Source organism: Hemiscyllium ocellatum, chromosome 18, assembly GCF_020745735.1.
Source record: "Hemiscyllium ocellatum isolate sHemOce1 chromosome 18, sHemOce1.pat.X.cur, whole genome shotgun sequence".
In the NCBI taxonomy this organism is placed as follows: Eukaryota; Metazoa; Chordata; class Chondrichthyes; order Orectolobiformes; family Hemiscylliidae; genus Hemiscyllium; species Hemiscyllium ocellatum.
The window spans coordinates 30,626,234-30,653,993 of NC_083418.1; the positions used below are offsets into that span (position 1 = coordinate 30,626,234).

General features: G+C 39.5%; 1 protein-coding gene across 2 annotated transcripts; it reads right to left on the reverse strand.

The window, feature by feature from the left end:
* Nucleotides 1-594: 594 nt before the first annotated feature.
* On the reverse strand, nt 595-27,627 carry saal1 (serum amyloid A-like 1). Of its 2 annotated transcripts, none has more exons than XM_060838814.1 (13): nt 27,456-27,627; nt 26,385-26,537; nt 25,740-25,853; nt 24,986-25,069; nt 21,808-21,887; nt 19,001-19,060; nt 17,966-18,081; nt 13,736-13,913; nt 10,692-10,774; nt 8,437-8,625; nt 7,197-7,420; nt 6,200-6,292; nt 595-3,871 (listed from the first exon to the last, which is right to left on the reverse strand). In XM_060838814.1, exons 1-13 carry the CDS (start codon nt 27,498-27,500, stop codon nt 3,785-3,787), a joined length of 1,506 nt encoding a protein of 501 aa, XP_060694797.1. In that variant the 5' UTR covers nt 27,501-27,627; the 3' UTR covers nt 595-3,784. The 2 variants fall into 2 exon arrangements, with proteins under 2 accessions (XP_060694797.1, XP_060694798.1); XM_060838815.1 differs by having other exon boundaries at nt 26,385-26,540.
* Nucleotides 27,628-27,760: the final 133 nt, after the last annotated feature.

A 27,760-nucleotide genomic window follows, 5' to 3' on the forward strand; every position in this document is an offset into this window, starting at 1 on the left:
ACAGTTCTTATTTTTCTGTGGGTCATTTGTTGAATGTTGAGGTTTGAACAGCAGTGGGGAGAATCTGCAGTATATGTAAGGGTGTACAGCTAGGCACAACACTGAAAATTGGAAAACTCTGCCCTATGATCTGGAAAGCACTAATTGACAGAAACAGACTCAATAATAGTTTCTAAAAGCAAATTGGGTATATACCTGAAATTTATTGTTGTCAACAGGGATTTGGGAATCATGCAAGTGAGTGGGGCTAATAGATAGCTCTTTCAAAGAGCACAATTGCACACTGGGCCAAAGAATTGCCTTCTATGAAAAGTAAAAATTTACATTTATAATGATTTGGAGGAGCTGGTGTTGGATTGGAGTGGACCAAGTAAAAAATCACAACACTACGTTGTAGTTGTCAACCACCTGATGAAGTAACACTTTGAAAACCAGTGCCTCCAAATAAACCTGTTGGACAATAACCTGATCTTGTGATTTTTATTTATAATGGTTTTCATGACCAGATATGACAAAGCACTTTATAAGCAATGGAGTACTTTTATTTGAAGAAAGTATTATGACAATCAAATTCCTACAAACAATAATGTGATAATGACCAGATAATCTGTTTCTTTGTAATATTAGTTGAGGGTTAAATATTGTCAGAACATTGGGAATGAAACCTCTGCTGTACTTAATAGTACCATGGGATCTTTTATATCAACTTAGAAGAATGGGGCCTTGCTTTAAAATCTCAGTTGAAAGATGCACTGGGACAGAAATCCAATTTTACAGCCCACCTGAGTGGAAAACCATAGGTGTAGACCATTCAGCTTTTCATTTCTACTCTGCTATTCAATATAATCACACTGACCGCGTATCTCAATACCATATTCCTGCACTTTCTTCATGGCCCCTAAATGCTTTAAAAAGACCTTATAAAGACTCAGTGTCTCTGTTGATTGCAATATGATGTCTGCAATGAAAGTAGCGCTGAGTTCAGGACAAGAACTACAAGTGTTACAAGAAACGTTCTTGACAAATCAGACGTATACAGGGAAAAACAGAATTACTTGATAAGAATATTTTGAAGACTAGAATATTGGAAGACTTGATTATGCGGGTTGCATCTCTAATCCCTGGGCTCATACTGCTGTCTAAAAGACTAATTAGCATAAACATATAGATTTACAGTCTTAAAAACATTTTTATTCAATTCTCTTCCCTCATTTTCTGAAGGTAATGACTCTTGCTGGAATGTAAATCCACCAAATGTTGGCAGCCATCTATCTTACTCAATTAATTACTTTAAAATCACAAGCATCACAGTGTGCAGAATATTTGAATATTAAGATATACTCAATTCTTTTCTCACACTTTACAGAATGCGTAATTGAATGATAATTTAGGTTGAATCCCTGCCTAATATTTCTTCATCTGAATGCAGAGGTCATGAACACCCCAACTGCCTCTCAAAGAGGAGTTAATTCAGCACTAATAAGATCTGTTGTAAGCTTATTTCCATTAAATATTTTCTTTATTTGTGAAGTCTTCATAAGATATTTTTCTAATTCATTACAAGTATTTCCTATTCTGTTTTATTTTATTCCTATTTAAACAATACAGTGATGCAAAGGGTAATGTGGCTAGCCTAACGTTTGCACTTTGCATCAAATGGCTTATGTCGTACTTTGGTGTTGTGCGTTTATGGCATATTTTAATATTTCCATTGAACTCTAATTATAGCCTCTGGAGAATAGTGACATTGTTACCACTAGAGGGGGAGTACAGGGAAAAGCATCTTCACTCAGTTGGGAGAATGTAGAAACTGTTACTGTAGTATTAAGGTGGAATATGTAATGACTGTGTGGCAAATTTGCACACACAAATTTCTTTATAATAATAGACACTAAAATTTACAATGGGGAGAACTTCAGAAACACAGAGATTAGAATTAATTATACATAGATATACTCAGTCCCCAGTTCTTATCCCACCTATTTAATTTCTCCACAAAGTTTAAATACGGTCACAATTTGGCATTGACACTGAACTTACCTCATTAACTTCTTCTAAAAATATAAATGCAAATGGTAAAATGTTACACTAGTGCAAGAGAATCTGTTCTTCTGAAGTTGGGAATGAAGCACGTAAAGAAGAAATATAAAGGAAGCTTTAGATCTCACTTCTGTGGTACATGATAAGCAAATTTTCTGTCTGCCTGCCTCACTATTATAATAATAATTCCCAAATACAGATTATACCATGTATACAGAGTATATTCTTTTCACTTCTTTCCTGAATGCACTTGCATTATTTTAATTCAAGGTTACTGTTTGGTCTGGTTAGCCATTGTTCATAAACAAAAACTAAAGAAGGTTCAGAAAAGATTTACAAGGATGTTGCCAGGGTTGGAGGATTTAAGCTACGGAGAGAGGTTGAACTGGCTGGGGCTGTTTTCCCTGAAGCGTCGGAGGCTGAGGGGTGACCTTTTAAAGGTTTACAAAATTATGAGGGGCATGGATAGGATAAATAGACAGTGGTAAGTGTATGGAATGGGCTGCCAGAGGATGTGGTGGAGGCTGGTACAATTGCAATATTTAAGAGGCATTTGGATGGGTATATGAATGGGAAGATTTGGAGGGATATGGGCCGGGTGCTGGCAGGTGGGACTAGATTGTGTTGGGATATCTGGTCAGCATGGACGGGTTGGACCGAAGGGTCTGTTTCCATGCTGTACATCTCTGTGACCCTCTTAAAAAAAATGTAAACAGGCTATTCAGTTGTGGGTGCTAAATTCAATCCTGTTTTCATTTGATATTCAAATACATTTTCTAGCAGAATGATTGGAATACCATTAGGAGAAGCATCCTTAGCTAATTTCTGGCCTACTCAAACAAGGGGTGGTAGACCAATTGTAAAACTAACTGTTGTCCTGGCCAAACTCAGCTTACTCAAATTACCAGGGATGGTCACTGGAACCTTTGGATCACTAAGTTTTGGATCTAGACAATGGTTCTTCACCGACTGCACCATCAGTACAATGTGTCTAAAAGTATTTTTCCACAAAGAGGCTGCTATTCCATGAACATTACTGTGCCAGGGGACATTAATCACTAAAATTAGCCAAGGGATTTGTGAAAACATCTCATTGAAAAGCTTCAAATCAGCTAAATATTCTTTATTCACTGACCGCTGATTGAGATAGAAAAGCAAACATTTATTGAAGAAAAATACGCAGTGTGTTGAATATTATGTTTTTCAGCCTAAGTAACATAGTAAACAGATTAGTGCTGATAAAGCACATTTATAGTTCAACACATCATAGCTTCAGCAGGGTAAACATAAAGATAAAGGCTGCAGCTTTAGGTGTCAACTTTTAGCCCTGAAACTGTGACATGTCCTTGGATGGTTCAAGATGAAACTGCTCCTGAGATGTCACATTCTCAGGGTGCTCTAAACAGAGCAGAAGTTTGTCGGTAACTTTAGAAATCCTGAAACTTCCCACAACTGCTAGTCTCTTTCACATTTACATCAAGAGAAAGAAACCTCACATGTACTGCATAAATACTCAAACAAACACTGTATAAGGACATTAATCCAATTATGAACATGCGATTCTGTGTTCCTCACAAATCCAAATTCAGTTGTGCTGATGTGATACGTCTGTGATTGACAACGTTGTTGTTGCCAGGTAATGTCTGGCAGAGATATGTGCATTTAGACAATTAAGAGTTTTCTGTCTTGCGGCCATCTGCTCCACACAACATAGCACCCTGTCAGTGGCAGCAACAACTCCCAGTCAGGATCTTAGATTGGGAAATTCCAGTAGTAATTGTTCCGCAGTGTCCGGTTGTACTTCCAATAACATGGTGTGGAATTTTTCAACCTAGCAGACATTACAGGTAATGATCAGCAAAGATAACTGAGAACTGGATGAAATGTACAATAATTTTATTAAAACCTTTATCAGTACAAATTTTTATGCTCATCTTGTTGAAAGATGTCAGTGCTAGGGAAAGGAATACTTCTCCTGTTAGGCATCACATAACCCACAAGCACTCCGAGGGAAGGTACAAATGAATGCAGATTAAAGCTTGATCTGAAATACTCTATTAAGTATTACAAAGTTATGTGCATCACAGATTTGATGCCCAGCAAAGCTTCCTTTACAATGTTCCATCAAGATTATTCAAATCATATGGTGCACAACTGGGCAAAGACTAAAGTTGTTTTAACTTGCTCCAACAATGCTCATCAGCACCAGCTTTAAAAGAACATTGCTCATTTCCCAATCTCAGATGGGGCATTGAAGGGAACACAGCAATTTGTCTGAGCATTACTGGTCGTGGGTAGTAGGAAACAAATTCAATGAGTTTCTACTCCTAATCATTGATTTTAACTGAGGAGTGAAGTTGGACAAAATGATGCATCAGGGCGAAAGTGAGGATTGCAGATGCTGGAGATTAGAGTCGAGTGTGTGGTGCTGGAAATGCACAGCAGGGTCAGGCAGCTTCCGAGGAGCAGGAGAGTCGATGTATCAGGCAAAAGCCCTTCATCAGGAATATCTTCCTGACGAAGGGCTTTTGCCTGAAACATCGACTCTCCTGCTCCTCGGATGCTGCCTGACCTGATGTGCTTTTCCAGCACCACACTCTCGAAAATGAAGTATCAGGTTCATTGTACTGCCCACTATGTAGAAATTGCCTCCTAACAATTAGTGACTAGGCTCTGCAGTGATGTCACAAATTATTAGTATCCATAAAACCAAGACCCAGCAAGAAGTCTACCATTTCTTATGAGATGGTTCAAATGCAGAAACTCAGTGATAAGAAATCAAAACTGCCCAGCAGTTTTACACTGAAATCAGCTCTTCTAAAGACATGCATAGTCTTGCAAAATCAGCACCTATTTTTCATTTTTTTCCCTTCTGTAGCAACAACCCACAAATTGTTGCACAATTTCAGAGAAAACTTTTAAATGCAGGAAATACATGGCAGACATGAAGAGATTGAGAGAGATTAATGCATGCAACAACATCCTTAAACTTGATGAGCATAAAAATTTATATCAAAAATATTTAATAAACTCTGGATAAATGCAAGACAGATCCTGTAACATCTAAAAAAGATGAAAGCTCTCCATTGAAAAATTAACCCTTGATTTTCACATCCTGATGAGCCCATGATCTGATTCCAGCATTTTCCATTTTAATGCCTGATCACTTTGAAGGAGAGATATTGCTGAAAGTTTAACACACTTTTCTCTCATAGTTAATGACTTGCTGACTTGTGCTGAAGAACTGAGGGTAAGGATTTGCTAAACTTTCAGCAGTGCATACTAGGCCACTCCTGTGCTGTAATTTTACTATGGTTCAAAGAATCAAGGATGATATTGAGAAAAAGGACCAAAATGCTTTTGGGACAAAGCAAGATGCAATTAATATTCTCTGTATTTTATGATTTGCAGCAAATGCAAATGTTTTTGCACCACTGCAAATTAATGGAATTACTATACTTTATAAGCATAGAAATATCATTGTTCCCTTTGCTCATCTTTTGTAAATAAGGACTAATGCATTTGTATAAAATTACCAAAGTGACCTCAGCATTTGAACATTTCAGCACTTCGCACTTCATACAGAATGAAGTAAATTCTTGCAGCAGAATACAATCTTGAAAGCTAATTCATAAATCTGCAAAGTTTTCCAAACGCTTTTAACTGACTGATTTGGTCTTCCCTTTAACTGATAAATATAGAGCTGTAACATGGAGCTTCCTGGTAGTCTCTCTCTATTTCAATACTCTTCGGCATTTCCATTTTTCCTACCAAATTGAATAATCTCAGATTTCCCCCACATTATACTCTTTCTGTTAGTCTCTGCAGCCTATTTACACCATCCTCACAGGTTATTCCCCCAATAGCATGGCATCTACAAGAAAATTGGATTTTGTGCTCAGTCCTTTCAACTAAGTTATGGTGCAGATAACACATCAATTTCAACAAGCTCCAGTCCTGCCTTCAATCTGTTCTGACAACTGTAGCAGTGAGTGAAAAATCATGCTATTTCTAGTGAAGTCTCAACAAGTTGGAACAGTCAGAGGGGGACGTCAGAAAAATAATTAAGAACGGCAGAATTCCATAATCCCAGAGTCAGAATTCTACCAAATGGCTGAAATCTCTCATCCCTGAAGACAAGTCATGCAAATATACTCACAGCTGTATGATACTGAGGGAGGAGGTGGCGAAAAGCAGAAGTACACATTTCTTGGCTCAGGAATCCTTCTTTAAAGCTTTTTGATACAATCTCCTATAAGTACAACAGAGAGAACCATAGTTACCACAATGCACCGTAATGATGCCAAACCAAAACCTGAGCAGTCACATGAACTGAGGAATTGTCAATCACACTGTGGCTAGTGATTGGTTTATAAGCAGCAGATTCAAGAAGCAACATTTTCAGAAGAGGTAATCTAAGTAAAAGTGCTCACAGTGATTTCTATATCCTCAGCCTCATCTTTTCTTTCCCATTACCAATTGCAACATCCATCCTCCCTCTGTTTATCTCCTCAATTCCCACTCAATCTTCTTTAGTTTCCTTTCACCCAACCCACTGTTACCTCTATCGCCAGTTTCTTACGTTTCAGAGATGGTTGTGACAATGTCACTGAACTAATAATTCAGAGGTCCAGGGCATTACTGCAGTGACGCAGCTTCAAATTCTACAACGGCAGCTGGTGGAATTTAAAGTCAATGAATAAATTGGAAATATAAAGCTCAGCTATGGTAACCATAAAACTACCAGCAACTGTTGGAAAAGGCCATCTTTTTTTAAGGAAGAAAATCTGCCATCCTTTTCTGATGTGACTCCAGATCCACAGCATCATGGATAAATTTTAATTGCCCTTTGAAATGGCCTTAGAAAGCAATTAGAGCATTTGTGTGTGACAAATACTGACCTTATATGCAAAGACCATATCTCACAACAGAATAAATTTTAGAAAAACCGAAAGCCATTTATGGAGAACAGAACTTTACATTTTTATAAATTGTTAATTAAAGATTACAACCATGCATTTTCTAACACCAAAACCAGAGTCTCTATTTTTAAGGGCTCCAGAGTGAATTCTCAGTTAACACCTAGAATTTCCAGATATTTAAACACAATTAGCATACACTGTTAATCTTCTAATATTTCCAGTATACATCCATACCTTTCCAATGTTCATGAAGATTTCAGAGAGAAATTCACAACAGATATCTAGGAGAATTTTCAAGTGAAAGTCTCCTTCCCGCTGTTTCCCTTTCTGGGTACCAGATATCGGAGATGGCACAGACCACTTGTCTGTGCTGGGTCTCCTTGTTCTCTCTGATGGTCTCTTTTGAGATTCCTCTGCATAGAACAAAACTCGCAGCAGCGTATCAAGCAAAGGAAGGTCTGCACCAGACATAACACACAGGTGAAGAATACTGCAACTGAATGAACCAAATTGAGCAAAGTACACAGTGGGAGTTTAAACCACCCATTCACTTCATGAATATTTAGCCTAATCTCCAATTTTTTTTTTTGTTAATTACCTCTGGTTACTGACCTTCTCACCAAAGACTAGTTTATAATATTCTTCATTTTGATAACTTCTCTGAACCTTCAATACTCTAAGGAGAATAATTACAATTGCTTCAATCCCTCTCTGTAACCACAGTATATACCTGTGATATCATTCCGAGGTGGTGGTGTGGTAGTAGAAATATTACTGGAGTAGTAACCCAGAGATCTAACCTAATGCTCTGGAAACATGCATTCAAATCCACCATGGTAGCTGATAGAATTAATAATTGCTAATAATGCTCAGCATGAAACCATTGTTAACAGTTAACAATAGTTCATTATTAACCTATATGGTTGGCTAATGTCCTTTAGGGAAGGAACATATTCTGGCCTCTGTCTGGCCTCAGACCCATTGAAATGTGATTAACTCTTAAATGGCCTATTAAGTCATTCTGTTATACCAAAACGCTATAACGTCTAAAGGAAAAAGGAATGAATCAAGTGTTGATTTAGGAATGATTGTTCAGCCTCATTTTCCCCCAGTCTCAATTCATTAAGCTGACAATAACCAATTTTGCTTTCACTTATATATAGGTTGAGTGTTTATCGATAACAAGACAAACATAATAGAAATAATTGTAAGGAATAAAAGATTGTAAGAAGTCAGCAGTTGAATAGAGCTACAGAGAACTGACTACCACTCAGATTATGATTCCACTCAAGAAGAGAACTACGTAATAATGATCTGCTCTTAGAACAATTGTTTGAGATTGTAATTCTCTCCATTTGTACTTAGTTTGATCACCTCATTAAAGAAACTCATTACCGCCCACAAGATGTCAGAATCAGATTAATTATGCCATTTTCTCCCACCAACTCTCCCAGTACACATTGAACTCACTCACTTCGCTCAATCTTGATGTAATTCTCCTCCATGCATGATGCAAATATTGCTGAAAGGACAGCCAGAGTGGAGGACAACACACTTGCCTGCTCCTCTACAATGATAGCTGGGTCATCATCCTGACAAAGATCAGTGCGAACTATGTCATACAGTAAAGTCCAGGTTGTCTCAGCCTTGTCTGGAGTTCTTACTACGAGAAAGGAGATTCATTGTGATGTAATCAGCAAACACAACTATACCTGAGGCAGAGTTAAAGACACAGGAAGTCAGAATGGTATATATTGTTCAAAGTGCCTCTCTGTTGCATAGTGAAAACCCCTGCACGGACAGAATTCTTGTTTTTACATTTTCTTAAAAAAAAGTAAATTTTATGAGTTCCATCAAAATCAAGTTAAGGTATCTTGACTTGTGATGGGAATTATCCCAGTATTTTTCTACTAAGGGGTTAGTTCCTCTGGGACTAATCCTGAGTCACCGCATGCCAATGCTACAGCACGTTACATACTGCTGCTCCTGTTCCATAGGGCAGCCTCTGATAACGCCCATCCCATTCACATTATGATCTTCTATGCTCATTAATCCTGTAAAACAATGAATGGGATTAAAGGAATCCAATTTCTACATATATACTTAACATTACCGATATCATCTGGCATATTCTAATGGGACTGCTGTAGGTGCAAATGCAAAATAACTTGATCCCAGATACCCCTAATTTGCCTTTTGCTATTGTTTTTTTTTAACTTAGTGAACCTATACTGCAGTCAGCCAGAAGTGCAACCAACAGAAGTATTTAAAAATATCTTTCAAAAGATCAATTAAAGTGGAACAGGATAACTAGAATTGTTTAATTATCACAAAAGAAAGAGAAGCTGCTAATGAAGACACCTTGCATTTCATATTGCTTCGAGGATTTGAAGGATAATTGTCATGGAATTTATTGCAAGTTTTGCAGACAAAGCTGGAGTAGTTTCGATAAAGGAGGGTTCACTGTGAACACTGGATCTTATTTTTAAACGAGACTTTTCACATGATGGACGATAACCGCTGGCTTTGCTATCGATGCTGCTGAAACTGTTTTATCTAGCTGAATAGGAGGAAAAGATGCTAAGGACAAGCTGAGTTGAAGAGAAACTGCTAAGATCAAACAGCTCATTTCTCTCATTTCTAAGATGAAGTCCTCTACATAGATTCATGGTGTTCTGAAGTATTCAAATGCGCACTTGCGATGCCAAGGCTATGGACCACATGTCTGAAAATGGCTTTAGAAACTCAGGCAGTTGTTTTTGACTGGCACAGACACAATGGTCGAAAGGCCTTTTTCTGTGCTGTAGATCTCTATGACTATGGCTATGACTCTGAGGGTGTAACCTTTTGAAAGAACATCAGAAAATGGCATTTTCTGAGCAAACTGCATCTTGCATGACATCAGAAACAACTGTGCATGATGAGTGACTTAACCATACATGCCAAAACATCACAGCAACAGACTCTGACACACTACGCTTTATCCTTTTGCCTTCAAGAATAACCCATTGGCCAGAGTTTGTTTTTCAGAAGATTATACAGGCTGAATGCTCACGTTTTTGCAGAGAAATGTGTTTTTCTTTTTCTTGAAATGTGGGTGCATGTTTTCAACTATGTTTTGTGACATTTAGAGAGAAAATCAATTGTATTTCTGTAGTAGCGTATATTAATTAACTATTACATTTTTACTGATGATAAATCTGTAACTGTGTTTATTAAGAAGCTGAGTTTCTAGATTTTTTGTCTAAAACCTAATATATCATATATGGTATTCGATTATCTTGGGTAATGAAATATATTTATTTCGGTTTTATATTGTGACTCGAGGAGTTGCAGGACTAGAGTAATGGTGTACTCCTCCAATCTTAGTTGCAACAATGCTCAATAGGAAGACTCTCAAATGTTTTAAATACTTAAATGGACCTAAAATGATCATGTAAAATCACTTTTACAAAGCTGATTGGTTCAGCTTTTTTTTTAAAAATCAGTGGGTTTTCATGGTGAAAGTTGATTTGTCAAACAAATTTCAGCTTAAAAGCAGGCATGTTTGCATAATGAACACATGACACACAGATTAATAGCAGGAAGTACGTACGCTATTTTAATGTTGGCAAGTAATATTGATGCAATTTGAACAAAAAGTAGAATTTCACCATTTGTAAACATTAAGAACAATGGGAGAGATATGAAAGAATTGCAGATATGAAATGTTGAAAATAAGAAAATTACCTATTGCCTGCATTCCTCCATCTGTTGTAGTGAGCAGCTGTAGTATATGCATGTAAACTTCTAACCCTTCAATACTGTCTGACCTAAAAACAGCAAATAGCAGAGATCAAAATACACTGACCACCACCCTATGCAAACAGCAGCAATTACAGGTCTCTATAAAGGACAGAAATGATCTCAGGAATACTGGTTGTTTAGCACACAAACTACACATCCACACATATACCAATTTTACCTGCATGTTATTATGTGTGTCAAATCTCTCAGATTATCCATTATCTGGATTAGAGTGGTGCTGGAAAAGCACAGCAGTTCAGAGAGCATCCAAGGAGCAGTAAGTTCTCCAACCTGTGATCCCTACTATCTATAAGATCCTCTCCAAGTCACTAATACTCTGGACTTGGAACTAAACCACTGATGTTTTGCCCACATTGGGTCAAAATCCTGGAACCTAACAGCACTGCAGGTACCCACCCCTCATGGGCTGCATTATTTCAAGAGGACTACTCACCAGCGCCATCGCAAGGACAATTCAGGATTGGTAATAATTGGCCAGCAACACTCATTCCAAGAATGAGTTAAAAAGAACCTAAATTACTGATGTTTTAGCATCTCACAAAACTGTCCAGGAAGTGCCCAGGTGAGTTGCATTTCATTATTTGCTATCAGGGTCTTCTATGAACTGGGGCCTCTTGGCTTCTTTGTATTAGTTTTTGTGTTCAGCAACTTTTTTTGTAGTGCACTCCATTTACATTACCCGTTATGAGCATCAAGCACACTGAGGTCAAGTGTAAATTAATACTAGTTCAAAAAGTGTGCCTCAGCAACAAACTGAGGTCAATTCTCAACAATGCAATGATATGATCTTTCACCATTTTCTAACACCAACTACTTTGTGGTTTCTTAGTGGCACCGCCTATTCAAGATTACGTAAGGCAGAATTTTGTGCTGTGATTTCCTAAATCATTTACAGTCAAGTTAGGAAACATTCATACCACACTTTGGCAAATTGAAATGCCAAAAGTCATCAAGAGACTCATATAGTTATAGATTTAGACAGCTCAGTTTTCTTTAATAACTTCAACTCTTAATTTAGCTTTGTGCAAATTAGAATTTCTATGATTTTAAATAAATTTGATTAGTTGTTTTAGCTTGCGTTACTATGCAATATTTTCAGTTAATGATGTAATTTGGAAATGTAATTAGCATTCTACATAATTTGGCTGGGATAACAGTCTGTAGTACAAAGCAAAATGTAAAGTAATACACATTGCTGATAATTAACCAAACTAAACTACATTCAACAGAAAAACAGCAAAATATTCCAAGAGTGTAACAGCACATTTTACACTGTTTGATTAAGAGTTTGTGAAAATTTTATACATCCATTACTGAAAAGGCAGACACGACCTTGCTTTATGATCTCATCTGAAAGATGGCTCCTCCAACATTAGGCAACTCCTTTAGATTCTACAGTTTCAGGCTAGATTTTCTGCTGAGAAATATGGACTGGGTTAAAAACACAGACTTCTAGCAATAAGAGTACTCCCATTAACAAAGACTGAGAAGCTCCCACAGTTCAATGTAACACTGTACGCTTGTCTTTCAAAAATGCATCAGTCCACATGTCACCTTGTTTCAAATTCACATGTGCAACCAAGTGACAACAGCCCCCACTACCTAAATTCTATTCCCACAGTATATAATTCATCAATTACTGGGTGGGGGAGAATCTGAAAAAGAGAAGGAAAGTTTAATAAAATAAAGAACTGTGTGTGCTGAAGATCTGAAACAAAACCAGAAATTGCCTGAGAAACTTAGCAGGTCTGGCAGGATTTGTGGAGAGAAAGCAGAGTTAATGTTTTGAGTCTAATTACCCTTTTATCAGAACTGAAGGCAGCTATGAAAACGTAGTAATTATGCTGATGCATAGGGGTTGGGAAGAGATAAAGGAGTGAACAGATAGGTCTGTAAGGAGCCCAGAGACAAGAAAGTTAGGCAGACAAAGGGATGGATGAAAGTACGCCACAGAGTAAGAAAAGCAGATCCTAAGGTCTATAAGTAGATGAAAATGAGCTGCCTGTGCTGAAAGCAGTGCTTGACGCAACCTGGGATGTGGGGGTGGGTGAAGGACATGGAAGGAGGTGCTCAGACTCTTCAAGCATAGAACTTGATATTGAGTCCTAAAGGCTGCAGGGTCACCAAGTGGAAAACGACATGATGATCTTCCAGCCTGTGCTCAGCAGTCTTAGCAGGCCCAAGACAGAAATGTTGCCCAGAGGCCTGGTGATGTGTTGAAGTGGTAGGTGACTGCAGGTTTGGGGTCATTTTTTATGGACAGAACATAGGTGTTCTGCAAAGCGGTCATCCAGTCTGCGTTTTGTCTCCCCATTGTACTGGACACCACGTTGTGAGTAGCGAATACAGTAGAGCAGATTAAGTGAAGTGCAGGTAAATCACTGCTTCACCTGAAAGGTGTGCTTGAAATCTTGGATAGTGGAGAAAGGGGAAGTAAACAGGCAGGTTCTACACCTTCTGCACTTCACAAAGTCCCACGGGGTATAAAGAGATGTTGACAGTAGAGAAGGGTGTCCTGCAAAATGCTGACAATGGAGGGGAGTGGAATGTGTGTCTTGTGGTGGCATCTCTCTGGAGTTAGCAGAAATGGTGGCTTATGAGCCTTCAGATTCAGATGCTAGTGGGGTGGAAAGTGAGGACTGGGGAATGTGATCAGTGTTGTAGGAGGGAAGGGAAGTGGTGATGGCAGTAATGAACTTCAAAACAGCATCATCAGAACAAATGCGATGGTCACAGAGATATGGGCGAACGGGATGGAGTCCTTACAGAAAGCTGGGTGTGAGGATGTATAGTCCAGGTAGCTGAGGAGTCACTGAGTTTACAATGGCCAGTGGCCAGCCTATCCCTAGAAATGGAAACAATGTCAAGGAAGGCAAGAAAAATATGCAAGAAAATTTCACTGGGTTTATATTCACCATACAAAAACTATGAAAACAGTAGCTAAAACCCTCTTCCCCAAAACTTACCTGAGTTGTCTGGCTGCTTCCAATAAGCAAGGGACAAATGCAGTTTCAGCTGAGTTTTCTTTTTCTATAGTTGATGCATTAGCCAACCCCTTTGACTCCACGACCCAGCTTAGCATTAGTTCCTTGTCCAAATCAAAGAGTTTATCGACCACCTCACCAATCTTCCCCAACAAATCAGCTGAATCAGAGAAAAGAAATTACCACCAATCTCAAAGCAGTGCTGTCTAGCCTGATTCTGACACTCAGACATCATCAGCACATGCTACAAATAGGATTGCAGTACTTATAGATCAGGGCAACACATACCAAAGACAATACATTGATAACACCACTGTCCAAAAAAAACTTGCATTTATGTGATGCTTTCAATTATCTTAGTACATCCCACAGTGCTTCATAGCTAACTGAAGAGTAACCGCAGTTTTAATATAGGAAATGCAGCAGACAATTTATGTTTACTAATGTCTCTCAAACACTGATGACAAAGACCAGATGATTTGTTTTTATGAGTGTTGGTGAGGAATACATATTAGCCAGAAAACAGGGATAAGTCTCCAACTTGTTTTTAAAACAGTACCTTGGGATTGTTTAGAATAACCTGAAAGACAGACGTGGCCTTGATTTACAATCTCATCTAAAGGTCTGTATCTTGAAAAATGGGGGATACATCTACATACTGCTTTTAGATGCTAAGAGAGTCATACAGCATGGAAACAAACCCTTTACTCCAATTCAACTGCACCAACCAAAGTATCCTAAACTGATCTAGACTCATTTGCTAGCATTTGGTCCATATCCTTCTAAACCCTTTCTATTCATATACCCATCCAGGTGTCTTTTAAATGCTGTAATTGTACCGGCCTTCACCATTTCCTCTGGCAGTTCATTCCATATGTATCACCCTCTGCTTTGAAAACGTTACCCCTCAGATCTCTTCGAAATCTTTCCCCTCTCACCTTAAAACCTATGCCCTCTAACTTTAGACTCCTCTACCTTGGGAACAAGACTTTGGCTATTCACCCTATTCCTGCCCATCATGATTTTACAAACCTCTGTCAGGTCATCCCTCAGCCTCTGAGGGCCTATTCAGCCTCTCCCCATAGCTCAAACCCTCCAATTCAGGCAACATCCTTGTAAATCTTTTCTGAACCCTTTCATGTTTAACAACATCTATCCTGTAGGGGAAACTAGAACTGAATGCAATATTCTAAAGATGGCCTCACCAATGTCCTCTACAGCCTCAACATGATGTCCCAACTCCTATACTCATTGTTACGACCAATGCCTTCTTCACAACCTTATCCACCTGAGACTCCACTTTCAAGGAACTATGCCCCTGCACCCCTAGATCTCTTTGTTTGGCAACACTGCCCACGGAATTAACTGTATAAGTCCTACCCTGGTTTGCCTTACCAGCATGCAACACAATTACTTATATTAAACTCCATCTATCACTCCTCAGTCTATTGTACTATGAGATAATCTTCATTGCTGTACACTACACCATTAATTTTTGCATAATCTGCAAACTTACTGATCATACGTCTATACTCACATCCAAATCATTTATATAAATGACAAAAAGCAATGGAATCAACATTGATCCTTGCAACACATCTCTGGTCACAGGTCTCCAGTCTGAAAAATAACCCTCTACTGCCATACTCTGTCTCCTACCTTCAAGCCAATTTTGCATCCAATTGGCGAGCTTCCCCTGGATTCTACGTGATCTAACTTTGCTAACCAGTCTATCATGGGGAACCTTGTCAAATGCCTTGCTGAAGTCCATGTAGACAATGTCCACTGCTCTGCCTTCATCAATCTTCTTCGTTACCTCTTCAAAAAAAACTCAATCAAGTTAGTGAGACATGATTTCTCACAAGTAAAGGGTTGACTATCCCCAATCAGTCCTCGTCTTTCCAAATACAAGTAAGTTCTGTACCTCAGAATCCCCTCCAACAATTTACCCACCACTGACAAAAGGCTCACTAGTTTATAGTACCCAGTCTTTTCACTGCCATTTTTAAAAAATGATAAGACAATATTAGCAGCCCTCCAGTCTTCCAGTACCTCACCTGTAGCTGCCAATGATACAAATATTTCTGCAAAGGGCCCAGACTGTCAGCCCAGTGGCTCAGTGGTTAGCACAGTTGTCTCAGAGCACCTTCAACCTGGGTTCAACTCCACCCTCAGTTAACTGTCTGTGGAATTTACACATTCTCCCCGTGCCTGCATGGGTTTCCTCTGGGTGCTCCGGTTTCTTCAAACAGTCCAAATATGTACAGGTTATGTAAATTGCCTATAGTGTCTAGTGGATTAACCATAGGAAATGCAGAGTGACAGGGATAAGATAGAGGGTTGAGTCTGGGTGAGATGCTCTTTGGAGGGTTGGTATACATTTGATGGGCCAAATGGCCTGTTTCATACTGTAGGGATGCTATGATTCCATCTCCTCCCTAGCTCCCCCAAAGGTCTGGAAACACCTTATTAGGTCCTGGGGATTCATTAACACTTATGCATTTTATGCACCAACACCTTCACTTCTGTAATATGGACACTTTTCAAGACATCACTATTTATTTCCCCAAGTTCCCTAGCTTCCATGTCCTTTTCCACAATAAATAGTGATGCAAAATATTGTTTACTATCTCACCCATCTCCTGAGGTTCCACACACAGGCAGCCTCTTTGATCTTTAAGAGGCCCTATACACTCCCTAGTTACTCTTTTGCTCTTATGTGTTTATAGAATCTCTTTGGACTCTCCTTAACCCTATTTGCCAAAGCTTTCTCATGCCCCCTTTTTGCCCTCCTGATTTCCCTCTCGAGTATACTTTTACTGCCCTTATACTTCTCTGTGGGTTTCGCTCAATCCCAACTGACATATACCTCCTCCTTCTTCCTTAATAGTCATCTAGGATTTCCTACACCTACAAGTCTTGCACACTTAGGAATATACTCTCTCTGAATTCTCATTACGTCATTTTTGAAGGCATCCCACTTTTCAACTGTCTCTTCACCTACAAACAGCCTCTCCCAATCAGCTTTTGAAAGTTCCTGTTTTAATACCTTTAAAATTGGCCTTACTCCAATTTAGAACTTTAACTTTTAGATCTGGTTGATCCTTTTCCATCACTATTTTAAAACAAAAAGAATTATGATCACTTGCCCTAAAGCACTCCCTACTGACATCTCAGTCACTTGCCCTGCCTTATTTCCCAAGAGAAAGTCAGGTTTTGTTCCTTTTCTAGTCAGCACATCCACATATTGAATAAAAAAATTTTGTTGCACACACTTAACAAATTCCTCTCCATCCAAGCCCTTAACACTATGGCAGTCTCAGTCTATGTTTGGAAAGTTAAAATCCCCTGCCATTATAACACTATCATTTTTACAGGTATTTGAGATCGTCTCACAAATTGTTTCTCAATTTCCTGCTGTTATTGGGCGACTTATAGTACAACCTCAATAAGGTGATCGTCCCTTTCTTAATTCAGTTCTACCCATATAACATTACTGGACATTCTCCCAGGAATATCCTCCCGATGTACAACCAGTATGTTATCCTTAACAAAAATGCCACTTGCCCATCTTTCTTGCCTTCCTTTCTATCACTCATAAAGCATTTGTACCCTGGAACATTAACCTGCCAGTTTTGTTCCTCTGAGCCATATTTCTGTAATAGCCTGATATCCCAATCAAATGTTCCTAACCATGCTCTAAGTTCATCTTATGCTTCAGCTAAGATTTCCTGCTGAAATCCCCAGAGTGGGTTTGAATTCCCAAACATCTAACAGTGAGAGCACTTCCACTAACTCAGGACTGAGAAACTCCCACAGGTCGATGTATCACTGCAAGCTTGTCATTCAAAGAATACATCAGACTCTGCACTGTTTCAAATGCACAGGCATGCACACTTACGCAGCCTCCTCTCCTAGCTTCCAATCTTCCACCCAAACATCCCAAAAAGCCAGGCAGACACATCTCAAATAAAAATTAGATTAGATTATATCAGATTAGATTAGATTACTTACAGTGTGGAAACAGGCCCTTTGGCCCAACAAGTCCACACCGACCCACCGAAGCGCAGCCCACCCATACCCCTACATTTACGCCTTATCTAACACTACGGGCAATTTATCATGGCCAATTCACCTGACCAATCAAGAGAATGAAAACAAAGGCAGACTTTGCCACCACATGGGTATTGAAGAAAAGAGTAAACCACTTACCATTTGTGGAGCTCTGCATTATGAAACATACATTCTCCCGAACAGAGTGTTGCTTGTGGATTTGATCAACCCAAATGCTGGACACATCTGGCTGAGAAAGACAGCCCAGTATTAACCTGCAAAATTGAAGCATTAACCAGAAAAGGGATCATTATCAAGATGCCACAAGTGGCATTAATGTAGCCTCGTATTCTTAGAATATCAACATCTCAAGTGACAGACCTACGTTCATTCTACAGCACACAATGCCCCCTCCAGGCACATTCCATGCTTGGGTGGATGACGGTTAATTCTATTTTTAGTTATTTCTCATAGTTCAAGTCAACAGATAGCAAACACTTTTATATCTTATTGAAACCGTTTATGTTCATATCAGTTATGTGCAATGAAGAATCATGCCCAGGTCCATGATCAGGATCAGATGTTCTGTTACGACTGACAACCAATTCCACACCAGTAAATATATTGCCAATTCAGATCAGATCATGCACCTCATCCAAACTGAGGAATGGCTCGTTTCAGAGTTATCGAGCACAGCAGAAGTATGGAAAAGGTTAAATAAAAATAAATAAATCAGTCAGCATCTGATAAAGAAAGATAGGTGCTGTCCTAATACAAGTGTTAACCTTTCTACCAGCTTTGCGGACATGCCCCATGCAAAACACTGACCACACTTGGATGCACGTTTCCATAGATCAGACTTCATACCACATCCAGGAATATAACAGCAACATTAGCTCCAACTTCTCAAGTAAGTCCCTCACTATGTTAACTTGATTCTATATAGTTGTTCCTTCATCATTACTGAGTCCAAAACTTAGCATTCCTTGCCTAACAGAATTATGGGAGCACTTTCACTGTAAGCACTACAGCAGTTTCCAGAGAAGATCCATTACCAACATAATAAAGTTCCATATTAAATTTTCCTTATATGTACAGTTAATTCATGAAGTCATTTAGCTAGAAAGTAATCAAGTATTATGTGACCTTTATAAATTGAGTGTGCACGGTATTCAAAAATATTCAAAACACTACCTGCTAGTCTCCAAAAGAGTAGGCGGGTCAGAATCTCCTAGTAGCAACAGCAAAACGTTACTGTGGAAAAGGAAAGAAACAGATAATCAACAAAATAGCCAATTATTCTAAGACCCATCTCAAAATCCAACAAACCTAATGACATTTTCTCCCTAAATTCTTCCCTCTTCTCCTGTAGGTGTCATCTTTTGCCAATATACAATCGTAGAACTGTTACAGGAAGCAGGCCATTCAGCCTATCAACTCCACACTGACCCTCGTGAGCATCACACCCAGACCCATCCTCCTCTCCCTGTAACCTTGTATTTCCCATGGCCAATCCATCTAACCTACATATCTCTGAACACGATGGACGATTCAGCATAGTAAATCCACCAAACCTGCACATCTTCAGAGTGGGAGGAAACTGGAGCACCCGGGGACAACCCATGTAAATAAGGGGAGATTGAGCAAACTCCACACACAGTCAGTTGCCCAAGAGGAGAATCGAACCCAGGTCCTGTGAGGCAACAGTGCTAACCACTGAACACACCATGCCACCCACCACAATTTACATTCCTAGAACAACTAGAATAATTATAATGTTTTTAAAGAACCACAGAAACAATAAAAAGCAGGGAATAAACTCCCAAATAAAAGCAAATTACTGCGGATGCTGGAATCTGAAACCAAAAGAGATTTTCCAGCATTTTCTCTTTTGGAATAAAATCCAAAATTCTTCTCCCACAGGTTTTAGATTCAATAAATTATGCTGCTTCCTTTCTTAATCAATACCTTATACTCTGCCGCTATAAAGAGCACCTTCTTGCTGAAAAACACCTTCAAATAAAATTAGAATTTCTAACAAAAGTTGGCAAACAACGTGATTCTGAAACATCAATCACTGATCGCATGGAATATTTAGTTTGACACATCAAATCCAAGACAACAATCCAAACTAAATCCTAAAACGTTTAAATTCTGAAACTCCAGCTTCAAAAAACTCACATTGTTCATCCTAGGTCAAAATCATTCTGTCGTTATCCAGCTGCTTCACTGATGGAAATGTTGTTAGCAGGTGTAGATATTTATGACTTACAATATAATGATTTGGATGAGGTAACAAAATGTAACATCGCAAAGTTTGCAAATGATACCAAGTTGGATGGGAGGGTGAACTGTGATGGTGAAATGAGGCAGAGATCCTTCGGCATGATCTGGGCAGGTTGGCTGAGTGGGCAAATCAATGGCAGATGCAGTATAATTTAGGTAAGTGGAAATCTATTCACTTTGGAAGCAAAAACAAGAAGATAGACTACTACCTGAATGGCTATAAATTGGGAGAGGGGAGTGTGTAGCGGGATTAGGGCGTCCTTGTGGACAAGTTGTGGAAGGTAGGTATGCAGGTGCAGCAGGCGGTAAAGAAAGCAAATAATATGTTGGCCTTCAGTGCAAAAGGTTTTGAGTACAAGAACAGGGATATGTTGTTGTAGTTGTACAGGGCCTTGGTGAGGCCACACCTAGAATACTGCATGCATTTTGGTTACCTTTTCTGAGGAAGGATGCGCTTGCTCCCGAAGGAGTGCAGCAAAGGTTTACCAGGCTGATACTGGGAATGGCGGGACCGATGTATGAGGAGAGATTGATCAGGTTAGGATTGTTTTTGTTGGAGTTCAGAAGAGTGAGGGGGGGTCTCATAGAGACATAGAATTCTAACAGGATTAGACAGGGTAGGTGCAGAGAAGATGTTTCTGATGGTGGGTGCATACAGAACCAGGAGTCACAGTCTAAGGATTCGTGGTGGAGGGAGATGAGGAGACATTGTGGTGAGCCTGTGGAATTCATCACCAGAGGAAGTAGTTGATGCCAAAACAGTGAATATATTCAAGAGGCGGCTAGAGACAGCACTAGGGGAAAATGGGATCAAAGATCATGGGGAGAAATTAGGGTGAGACTGTTCAGTTGGACAATCAGCCATGAAGGTGACAATGGTAAGCAGGCTCAAGAGGGCTGAATGGCCTCCTCCTGCTCTTACCTTCTCTGTTTCTATGTAACAGCAAAGTAGATGCCACAAGTATCTCAGGGGATCTGTAGCTGAAGTAAAATTGCAATACAGTCTCGGGACAAATGCTGCCTCTGCCTATTTGAGTACCTCAGATGTTTCTACACATGTATCACAAACATCATGCACTGAAACAGCTGCCAATTTTTAATACTGGGAGTCTTCATACATCTGATCACTTCAGGTGTTTCATACTACACTGGCAAACTTTGTGCTATTAATCACAGTACCAAGTAACACTAGCACAGCATAGTAAGATTCAGATTTAAGTTCATTTTTTGCTGGATTTATTTCTTATATCCGACTGGCCTGAGTAAAGCATTTTCTACTTGGTGTTTCAAATAAAGAAGTAGCCAAGTTTACTGGTTAATTGATTCTATGCAGAAAGTAGGAGGGGGCCTTTTTGATGATAAACTGAACACAGGAAGTAGATTTACAGAGTTCCTATATGTCACTTCTAAAATTTCATTAACTTTGGTGCCGTTACCAGAGGTTACAGAGGGGATTGCCTCTCTGGTGTACAATGAAGACTCTAGTAACTGAAAATTTCAATTATGATTTGTCCAGCTCATGCCCCACGTACAGGAGAGCTGGAGAGAACGACAAAAGAGAAATATTCTATGCTACGGGCTTATCTTCAATTCAATTTTTATGCCAGATTTTCCAAAAGCCTACTGCACCAACAACACTCTCTAAGGATGGGAGTTAATGTTCTTACTAGTTATTTATGGAAGAATATATACCATAGCTTGTATACAATACTCACACAAGATTATCATTGTTACTGATTGCCTGACAGGTCTCCTTGTAACAAGCCATATTTCCCAGGATACCAACGCAAATCTCCTAACCTCGAAAAAGAAGAGACTTTATTAAGCAATAACACATCACTGTTGCAGAAACAAAATGGAATGAGAAATGAGCAATTAGCTGAAGGTCCGTCCTCAGACCGTTTACACACTATCCCAGCATGAATTCAGTCCCAACATTTAATTTCTTACAGGTAAGTACTATTTAAATGCTCTCTTGTCCTCAACATCATACAATCTTGAACCAAAACCTACCCCACCTCCAGCAGCACACAGAACAGTATTCTGTGCAAAATGTAAACATAACCATTTAGCTCATTCATTAAGTGACTTAACTATACATTTAACACAGTACCACAGCTTTTTCTGATAGTTGTATTTCCATGGTGAAGACTTTGATTCATACATGTTAAGTTTAAACCCTTCTTTTAGTTAACTATCTACAAACCTTCACCTCTCTTTATTTTGAAGTGGATCATTAAAACAATGAAAAAAAACTTCTATCCCAAGGTGTTTCACATGGGCATTACAAACCAAAATATGGAACCAAGCCACGTAAGGAAATACTATGTCAGAGCTTTGTCAAAGAGGTAGGTCTTAAGGACTGTCTCAATAATGAAGAAGAGGTAAGGAAATAAAGAGGTGAAGATCAGTGAACTCGGGGTGGTAGAGGAATATAACTTGAGGTAAGTGAAGACATAAACAACAGTTTTGAGAAACCTCAAATTTATTGAAGGTAGAATGTGGGAGGACAGCCTGGAATGCATTGGAATAATTAAGTCCAGAGGTAAAAAACTGATGACAGGGGGTTTTGGCAGCAGAGGCTACATAGGCAATGCTAAGGACATGGAAGTAGGAGGCCTCAGTGGTGGCATATGTAGTCAGAAACTCATCTCAGTCAAAAAAAGACATCAAGATTGTAAATGGTCTGGTTTACTCTCAACCATTCACCGATGAGAGAGGTAGAATTTGTAGTTTGGAAATGGTTTTTGCTGAGGGATCAAAATCATGGTCTGTCCAATATTCAATTGGTGGGCATTCCTGCATCTAATATTCAATACCGATGAACAGTCTGATAATTTAGCAACGGTGGCAGAGTTGAGAGAGATGATGCTAAGGAAGAGTTCAGTGTTGTAGTGTACAAGCGAATGAAGAATTTTGGTTCCTGGAAATGTTACTGAGTGACAGCAGCGTTGGGTGGCCATGCCAGAAGTAATGTTGCACGAGCAGGAACAAGGACCAATCTAATTGATACCCCAGATATGCGCAACTTCCAACAGATCAGAATGGAATCAGATGTATGCACCAGTTGGGTGACAGTCAACAGGTATCAGAGAAGGATGCTGTAGTTAACTCCACTGAAGACTTCAGACAACTCAAGACCAATGAGAAGGAATAATTTAATGTTGTTATAGTTACTTAGAATGTCATTGTGAATATTGATCAAACTGATTTATGACAGCAGCAAAGATACAAGGCTGATTGGAAGGATTGAGGAATTCAAATATGGAGCTCTGGGAATGCTGGGTACCAATTTAAGAAGCAATAACATACTGACATATTTTAGGAAACTAAAGGTCGGCTGGAGATTGGACTGTAGCTTGAGAGGACAGTTGGGACAAGAATTTTGCTTTTAAGGATGATGATAGCAGATCTAGAGGAGAGAAGGAGATTACTTGAAAGAGAAAGAACAATTTTCATTGTTGATTAATATAAGGATCTGGAGGAGAAGTTGGGTAGTCAGCAGCTTAGGGAGAATAAGGAAGCAAGAGATGGGTTGTATAGTTAAGATAAACTTGGAGAAGACCTGAAGGGATATATGAGAGAGAAAGGAGAAATGTGTAAATTCAAGGTGGGGGCAAAAGGGAATTTTAAGGAAGTTTGCCTGGGTGAAATGGAAGGTGACAGAAGCAGCTGTTCAGATGGTTTTAAAATCATTGACAAAAGAATCATAGAATCCCGACAGCATGGAAACAGGCTATTCAGCCCAACAAGTCCACATCAACATTCCAAAGAGTAACCCAGACCCATTCGCTGACATTTACCCCTGAGTAATATACCTAACCTACACATCCCTGAACACTGTGGGCAATTTAGCACAGCTAATTCATCTAACTTGCACATTTTTGGACCATGGGAGGAAACCAGAGCACCCAGAGGAAACCCACGCAGACACGGGAGAATGTGCAAATCCCACACAGACCGAGGGTGGACTCAAACCTGAGTCCCTGGCGCTATGAGGCAGTAGTGCTAACCATTGAACCAGTGTGCTGCCCCCCCATGAACTCCCTGCACTTATTGCTGGAATCAAGGAAATGGGGAGAAGGGTTTAAAAAGATAGTTTGTTGTGGAAACAAGAAGTCAAGAAATAGACCTTCACTCTATGATGATCCTGGAATTGTGAGAAGCCCAATAATGCTTTAGGTGATCCAGCCATACCTCACCATAACTAGCTAAATTAGTTGTGCATTTTACCCATTCAAGTCTACATCCCTTAGACTTTTGAAGGGTGGTGGACATCTACTATGGGGACCAGGGTAACAGACAGTAACTTTTTTTTTGGAGGCTAGGATATCACAGGTGGAGGGGAGAGTGCAGGTGATTAGATCGGTAGTTGCAGATATGTGGTGAGAAAAACTATTTTCAGAGTGTAATGCACTTCCTTTTAACCAATATTCTAAAGTTGCTGTCCTGTGTAGCTATTTCCAGAACTCCAGATTAAATAACTAGGAAAGACACTCAGCTTATGTCTGCAGAAACCATCCAGACAGTTATCTCCTCATAAAGGTACAACCAGGTTGCTTTTTGATCCTGATTATTTAAAAAATGGTGGTTGGCATCAGCTAATTACCCAGACATAGGATAGTAAGAGGAGAACCATGTCTCATTAATAACCAGATGTGTATCATGTCCAATAGTTAAAAGATATTGCAAAATGGATATCATGAAATTGCTGCAAACTACACATAAATTGTCTACGTCTAAAATTAGATTGTCTATGTTTATGCTGGAGAAGTTTGATTGCCAGGTCTCTCACTCTCCCAAAAACTATAAGTATTGAGGCTATCATACAATAAACTAGACAGGAACACATTATGTTGCAAGTAACCCTCACTTACTGCAAGCTTCACCCACCGTTAGTCGGGGACACTTGGATTTACCAATGATCCCCAGCAAGATGTCTGTAGCATTGAATTCCTGAAGAAACACAGCAACATCCTGCAGCACAAAACACAAAGCTTAGTGAGTAAGCAATAGTGACATGTGTCTGAGTCAGTAGACAGTAGCCAAACATCTGATATTGACAGCAACAGCCATCATGCATGTCCTAAGGTTAAGAACAGTGCAGTGAAGACCTAGCCCTTTAAGCTGTATGGTCAATGACTATAAAATGGCTGCATTTCAAAAAAACACCAACCACCTAACAACTCAGCAAACACGATCTTACCTATATCAATCTTTTCTACAATACAGACTACAAAGCTATGACTGGAAAACAAAATGTTCACATTATCATTTGATCACACAGTGTCTTTTTAGTCAAGAGTTGGTTTGGCAGTTCAATGTACTGCGCTATAGTAAAAGAGAAAAATTAATTGGTTGATGAATTCACCAAAAGTCACCCATTTCATTTAAAGCTCTCTCAGTGAAATGAAGCAACAGTGAAGCAGAAAAAGTCAAAGCTAGAGATTAGTTCATCTTTCTTTCTCACTGCAGAGATTGATTTTTGAGCCAGCAAAAGGAATTTAAAGACAGAATAGTGAATAGCAAAGAGATTTTGAGACTTGAGATATAGGTAGAATATTCTTTCCAGATATACCAATCACCTACATTCAAACAGATTACATTAACCATCACATTGAAGGATCTGATGGAGATCCATGATTACCTCATCCATTGACATGTCCCACATTTTACAGATCTCATTCTCCAGATCTTCATCCAGTTCTGTCTCTGTTCTGGAATCTGATCTGTCTGCCTCTTCACCTTCTGGACAGACAAGCTGAGAAAGTGAAACAGTTTATACATTTAGCATGTCACCTGCCATCCGGTACTGTGTTGTTGTGCACACTTTTTCTTGCTAGATACCCCAGTAAAATCTGTAATTGCAATACAAGTTCTGTGCTCGGTGTCACAAAGGTCATGATATTTTATTGATATAGATAGGAGTGTGAGTGTATGACCTTGACATGCTTCCCATTAATAGGCTGCTCAAATAATGTCAGGGATCAGCATGAAGCCAATACAGTCAAACATGCACATCATGGTCTACTTGATAGTGCACTCTACTGGCTTGCTCCCCTTACCATAACCCCACTTCATTTTAAGTGGAATCAGGTGACTCAGCACAGATCAGTTATAACTGTCTTACAATTTATGCAATTGAGTCAACTTTGTTCAATATACTTGCCATCTGAGTCTTCTGTGGAGCGAGGAAGCCCTAATGAAATTGATCAAATCCGCATTCCTACCATTTCAAAATAGGAACTGGGTTTTAATATACAGTGGCAAAAGTACAGAATGTAAATGTTACCTCAATCAGCTTCATGAGTGTGCTGAACAACCAGTGCTTGCTGTACACTGTGTTCCCAATTGCATCAACTCTGGTTGTCTCATCAGTGCTTTCATCATTTGGTGGTGGAGATGGGTTGCGATCCATCCCAGCATTCAGAATCTTTGAACAGTGCTACTGTGGGAAGCATAAGTATACTGCATTAATGCAAGAGGAGGGTACTCCATGGATGAGAACAGAATCTGGCAGTAGACCTATACAACTTTGCAGACATCAGGAAAGAATATCCATAGGTATGCACACTGACTATATAGGAAATGTAATTACACCACACTGCAGTTGAACCAATTAAAACTGTACTGTTTAACAAAGCAGGTTCCAGGGTAGATAAGGGCTTGACACCATCCAAGAAAGAGCAGCTAACTTGACTGACATGCTATCCACAAACATCCACTCCCTCCACCACTAATTCAGCAATATGTGTGTTATTTACTAAGTGTATTGCAGAAACTCCTTGAGACTCCTTAAGCACCTTCCAAACTCTCCACCACTACAAGATCTGTGCTTGGAGTCAAAAGTCATAATATTTTATTGATACAAATATGACTGAGAGTGTATGCACTCCATGGTCTTGTCATGCTTCCCATTAATAGGCTGCTCAAATAGTGTCAGGGATCAGCACGAAGCCAATAGTCAAAATTAGATTGGGATAGTTGCACTAAAAGATTATATAGGCAAAAGTCAGAGATCTTAGGTATGCAACAGCATGTCAAAGTTTTGGATGTAAAGGAACAAAGTCTTAACATTTCAGGTGTGTAGCTATTTATCATCCTCCAAACCTGAAACATTTAGTCTGTCCCTCTCTGCTGACGCTGCCTGAGTTGCTGAGCACGTCCAGAATTTTTTTTCCCAAACTCCAGCATCCATAGTTTTTTTTCGCGCTCAGTACGAGGACTCGGATACAGACCGAGGTGACTGTGATAAATAATTTGAGTGAAGGTATGGACTGCTGTGCTCTCACACTAAAGTATACAGGGTCACCCATGACCATATTAACCAAGGAAGTGCAGGAATGAACTCCAACAGACTCACTTTTTGCAGCAACTGCTCTTCTCTCACAGGTTCAGGTTCTTTCATTCATCAAAGCAAAGAGGAAACTCCAATTCATCACCAATCAACCACCCAATCCTGATCCCATTCCTCTGCTCAGCAAAACAGAAACAGCACAGGCCTTGGCAGCCGCTTCATCCTCCCCTCACAGCGCCGCCCTCCGGCTGGAAGTCTCTTCATCCCCTGATCCCCCTCACAGCGCCGCCCTCCGGCTGGGAGTCTCTTCATCCCCTGATCCCCCTCACAGCGCCGCCCTCCGGCTGGAAGTCTCTTCATCCCCTGATCCC

What these genes read in the sequence shown, in the direction of transcription:
- saal1 (XM_060838814.1), bottom strand. Translation starts at nt 27,500, where the DNA reads ATGAAAGAACCTGAACCTGTGAGAGAAGAGCAGTTGCTGCAAAAA. An exon ending in CACTCATGAAGCTGATTGAG is followed by an intron (nt 25,854 to 26,384) that starts GTAACATTTACA and finishes TCACTTTCTCAG; the next exon opens with CTTGTCTGTCCAGAAGGTGA. An exon ending in AGTAACAATGATAATCTTGT is followed by an intron (nt 19,061 to 21,807) that starts GTGAGTATTGTA and finishes CCTTTTCCACAG; the next exon opens with TAACGTTTTGCTGTTGCTAC.